Raw genomic sequence first — 5498 nt, 5'->3', positions numbered from 1 at the left:
AATAAAAAATCGTTAAATTTGAAAACTTTTGCTAAAATTAAATTATTTCTCATTGTAACATTAATTTTTAATTTAAATTTTGTAAGATAATATATACAGAAATAAATTTCTAAACAGAATAAATTAATACAGATTAATAAATTCAAAAAATCAATTTTTTCATTTATTTTACAAACCACAAATTTAATAAAAATTAATCTACAAAGTGTACGATAATTTCAACATTTAGCCTCAAAGCGGTCGTAAATTAAATTTATAAATTTTTGAAAACAAAAAATGAATTATATTTATGAAAAAAAAACACAAGTGTTTTGACATGGTTGGGATCTATTTAACTCTATTTGTAATCTTTATAATATATTTTTGAATCTCGTGATATCAGTTTCTATTAAAAATATGCACATTTTTAATATCATAACATTTTCTAGGATACATGTTAATCGCGTCGTTACCTGTTGGCGATGTACCTACGATTGTACATAGCGCTAGTATCTTACTTCTCATGCTGATCCAGTTGTCTTTCTACACATTCGCCGGTGACTATTTGGAGACAAGAAGTACTGCATTAGCTTACACTACTTACAACTGCGATTGGTACGAACTGCCGGCTAGTAGAGCCAAGGACTTTCAGATTATTATAATGCGAGCCAGTATTCCTCATCAGCTAACGGCCGGAAAATTTGTGGTCATGAACATGATCACATTTAAGGATATCTTAAAATCCACGGCTTCGTATCTTTCGGTCTTGCGTGTTATGTTAGATGGCTAAATCATATATATTTATAGAAAGTTCTAGTTATTGAAATTGTGCTGTCGATTACATCTCTCGCTTCCCCTCGCGATAATTAAAGTTTGTAGGTCAATTTGAGATAACTTAGAACAAAGTTTTTAATTGTACTTTAATTTTAGAGATATGTAGGGAACATCACTGTTTCTTAGAGATATCACAGAGAATGTTTCAATGTAAAAGTTTCCAGTTCTTCTTCAACAATACACGATATTTTATATCCCTTGTCTTTTCCGTTCCCTTTCAGTAATTTCAACGGCACAGAATGGTAGACTAACGTTTTATGGCAAACGAATTCGTATACTGTGATACCATATAATACCGTTTGTACATGTTTCGATTGCAGTTACAGGGTTACAGCGTAAGAATTGAAGTGCACTAGTAATTTTCTCTTCTTGTTTTTTTGCCACGATGAAAGGGACACGCGTGATTGTACATATTGCATATCACAAATGCATATTCGCGTAAAGGCTTTCTCTGTAGAGACTGTAATCGGTAAAAAAAAAAAGTTTAGAAGTTTGTAATACAGCTCTCGACCACAAAATGACGAATTGCATGGAAACATGTGATTTTATTATGTCGATTCCGTTTCTGCACGGTGTAACCCCGTTCCGCGCGTGAATAAAAGATCAAAGAAGAGGACGCCTCGCCCTCGACGGCGTGGGTAGTGACATGGCTTTGCTTGCCGCGCGTCTTCACAGTGAGTTTGGTGCTTGGGTAACGCACAGTGAAAAAGGAAATCGATACGTTATCGAAAGAAACGGATGTCGAGAATTTTATTCGGTTTGTGCGTGATAATTGTGAGCAACTGAAGTCAAATCAATCTGAATCTTCATTAAATCAATCTCTTTTTACATTAAACAAAGTATATCTAGTTTTTTCATTGATGAAGTGTACTTTAACGCATTTGCAAATCTATCAATAGTGCATTTATATCTATGCAATGCATTCCTTTGAAATGTTTTGATATTAACTTAAACAGAACTTGATTATTGAATGTATTGATTGACAATATAATGATATTCAAATTGGGTCAGATAAATATTGCAAGTCAACAATTTCTGAGATATTTCAAAATCAATTTAAATGCCATTAATGAGTCACTAAGAGAATTTATTGAAATGTTTATACTCGAATATCTGTGACGTAATAGATATAGTACTGTTCTTAATTTAAAGACTAAAAATAATTTTTGTTGTAATAATGATTTATATAATAAAACATTATGATATAACGAAAAAAAATTAATTAACAGTGAAATTCGTGTCTATGAATTAATAAAAAGCAGTTACAACATGTGTCACAGTGTATTCGGATAGGAATATCCTAAACTCTACTAATGAATTTAATGGTCGTTAAATTGATTTTGTAATAGCATATAAACAGTTCTACGCAGACTGTCTGCGCAAATAAGGATATATAAGTTATAACTCTAAAAACTTACTTTATAATCTTGCCCAGTTTCATTGAAATCAGTGGCATTTATTTCTTCCCTTGTAAAATCTACGATATAGAACATAAGAACATGCGTGGCCTTGATTAATTTTTAAATTAATTTTTAAAAAGAAGACACACACAAATATCGACTTAACAATGAAGGAAGCAAGAAACTGGAACGATGAATCTCGTTACGCTTTAAATGTTTACAAAAAAGTTCTTAATATAATTGGAGTTTGGCCTTTGAATGCGGAAGAGTTTACATCTGTTGCACGGTGCTCTTTAGCTATTTTGATCCAGGTAAATATTACGAAAGTTATTTATACATAAAAAAAATTAAAAAAAAAATTAAAGATGTATACACATTATTTCTTTAACTCCTCTATTGCAATTTCTTTATCACATTGTTATCTCTGAAAACACGATTTAAAAAAAAATAAAAACACTTATTATTAAACATTTAATTGCTTATGAGTAATTAGCGATTCAAAATGAAGAAATTTTGAATTAACGGTTTTCTCGGCAATTAGATCAGTACTATCGTCAGCCTGTCTCTGGAAGCATACTGGCAATGCCTCGGTCCCGAAGATATGATGGAAGCTTTTCTCATGGACCTCTCATCTGTCGTCAGCCTTTCCAAGCTTCTCGTCATTCGTCTTTCCTGGAGGCATACTTACGTCTTGGTGACTTCCATTATTGACGACTGGTCGATATCCCGGGACACACAACGACGGGAAATCATGATGAGGTACACCCACGCCGGCAGGGCTGTATCCTTGACGATGTTGTATTTGGGCTACGCATCGGGCTTCTCGTTTATCTTCATGGCCATTCCGTTTGACAGCTTCATACCCTGGCTAAACGTATCCGAAGTGAATAATAACGATACAATGGTGACACCGTATTTTTTAGCAACTTACTGCGTTTTCGGATCATTACGAACAATCGCTTACACCTGTGTCCTGCTGCTACAAGTGGCGCAGATCTTCGTCAACGCTACTTCGCATTGTGGAAACGATGGTTTCTTTTTTGGTCTCGCGATGCACCTATGCGGGCAGTTCGAAGTACTGCAAATGGACTTCGCCGGCATCAAAGCTGAAGAGCAAACCTGTAAGAAAGAGATAAAAATGTTAATTAGCAGACATTGCGATTTGATAAGGCTGGCTGACAGTTTTGAATACGCTTTCAACATGGCTATCTTCGCGCAAGTGTCAATGAGTGTACTGCTGCTTTGTGTGGAAGGTATTTTATTTCTGTGTTTTTGAAATTATATAGAAAAAAGAAGAGGTTGTGGAATGCCATTTTGTTTTTTGACAATAATTTAGTAAATATTATCGCAACACAATTCCAACTAACTTCAGTTTATTAGCCATAGAATTTTACCAATCACTATATATATAGCTCATCGGGTGTATAGAACAAATGTAATTAATAATTTACTAAAAAGGGAAAAAAGGGATTCATTTGTGAAAAGCAGGGGGGGGGGGGGTCGTGGAATACTAACAACTAATGTCATGAAAGGCACTTTTATTTATAAAAAAAAAACATAAATTAATGGTTTTTCATAGATTTTATACATAAGTACTATAAAAGAAGGTTTTACAAACATTTCGTAAAATATATTTTATTTAATAAAATTTTTTCAATAGCAGGTTAGCTGTGCTTTGGCTTCAAAAATTGTTAAATAAAATTTTGTAAAATTTCTTTATTTCTGAACATTATACAACATCTACAATGAAATTGTAAAGTTGCAAGAGGGATGCACATGGTGGACGACCATATTCCACAATCCCAGCCCGTATATAATATAACATGACTTTGGCTTTTGATACTAAAATCTCGATAATACCCGTATACTTTTATGCCTACATTAACGAAATGTGAGATTATTGAATAATTTTGCATAACAAAATGTGTATAGAATAAAAAGTTAAGCAATAAGAAAAGCACTCGAGTGTAAATACATTTGTGTGTCTAATGTTCAAGTTTAAAAACAATAAGGAAATATGTGTAATAAAATGTTAAAATGCATAAATTTTGAAAAAAATTTCCACTTTATAACAATTGTCAGCTATTGTGTATTACGCAACTACATAAGCAGGCTATTAAATAAATAATTTTATAATCACTAACAATTTGTCACGGAGATAATACGAGTGCTCATAATACCTATATGATCAATAATACCATTTTTTACTTTACTAACTTGATACGTCAAATTTACAGCTATTTTAACAAAGAATTCTAGAGCTTAGTAAATAAAATATTAAGTGGGAAATGAAAAAAAGAGATAAAAAAAGAATGTTAGAAAATAAAATATCAAAGATAAGATAAATAAAATCTTCCAAATTCAAAACATATAAATATTTCTTAAGTAAAATATATGTTCTTAAACACACTGTTAAAATGTCATGAAATTTAATGTATTTTTTTAGATACACGTTAAATTTAACGTATCTATAACTGAAAGCATGTGCACGGAATTTATTAAACTTTTGACAACATTAAATTTACATTAAATATACATTAAATGTTTTTAATGTCATTGCTTGAAATTTGCTTCGGTTACATTCTGCTGCTGATTTTTAATGGTGTATAATAAAATAAAAAGGTGAATGTGTCCATCAGATTTGCTAAAGCTGCTATTAAAAAGCATTAAAACTATAGCATTATAAGTTAAGAATTTTTTATTTTAAAAGCAAAAAAAAATTTATTATTATTAAAAAAAAGATATTTAAAAACTTGGAAAAATATATAAAATATAATATATTATTCTTATTATTCTAACGAATATTGTACATTATTTAAATAATAAATCTGTATCACATTATTTGTCTACAATAATTTAAATTTTATTTTTAGGTATGCAATTGATAATATCGTTGAAGTTAAATGATAATATCGCAGCAATAAAACATATTGTCCTGATTCTGACAATGCTGGTGCAACTGTATCTCTATTGCTATGCTGGTGATCAACTAGAATACGTAACTGGAAGGATCGGCTACAGTCTTTACGACAGTCCATGGTACAATTTTGATCTGAAAGCAATGAAAAATTTGCCTATGGTGATGCATCGAGGAAGGATGCCTCATCAAACAACCGCCGGAAGGTTTCTACGAATGAATTTATTTTCATTCAAAGAGATCTTGAAAGCTACAGGTTCCTATCTCTCCGTTCTCAGAGTGATGATAGACGTGTAAAACTGATATTGTCGACATATGATTATAAATGACTGATGTGCTTTAAAACAACGTTACCTTTCGTTTTCTTC

The 5498-nt window shown here is 31.4% G+C and overlaps 2 protein-coding genes across 4 annotated transcripts; both read left to right on the top strand.

Annotated features, from left to right (window-relative positions):
- Positions 1–284: 284 nt before the first annotated feature.
- Positions 285–1007, top strand: LOC120359713. The gene has a single exon (XM_039458395.1). The coding sequence runs from the start codon at positions 434–436 to the stop codon at positions 767–769; it is 336 nt and encodes a 111-aa protein (XP_039314329.1). The 5' UTR covers positions 285–433; the 3' UTR covers positions 770–1007.
- A 417-nt stretch (positions 1008–1424) lies between these two features.
- LOC105206718 (odorant receptor 22c) lies at positions 1425–5478 on the top strand. Of its 3 annotated transcripts, none has more exons than XM_011176198.3 (4): positions 1425–1570; positions 2354–2524; positions 2755–3466; positions 5087–5478. In XM_011176198.3, the coding sequence occupies exons 1-4, from the start codon at positions 1460–1462 to the stop codon at positions 5425–5427; spliced, it is 1335 nt and encodes a 444-aa protein (XP_011174500.3). In that variant the 5' UTR covers positions 1425–1459; the 3' UTR covers positions 5428–5478. The 3 variants fall into 3 exon arrangements, with proteins under 3 accessions (XP_011174500.3, XP_039314322.1, XP_039314323.1); XM_039458388.1 differs by having other exon boundaries at positions 1427–1587; positions 5087–5427; XM_039458389.1 differs by having other exon boundaries at positions 1427–1652; positions 5087–5427.
- Positions 5479–5498: the final 20 nt, after the last annotated feature.

This window comes from Solenopsis invicta, chromosome 16 (assembly GCF_016802725.1).
Source record: "Solenopsis invicta isolate M01_SB chromosome 16, UNIL_Sinv_3.0, whole genome shotgun sequence".
Classification (NCBI taxonomy): Eukaryota; Metazoa; Arthropoda; class Insecta; order Hymenoptera; family Formicidae; genus Solenopsis; species Solenopsis invicta.
This window is presented reverse-complemented; position numbering and strand designations above follow the sequence as displayed.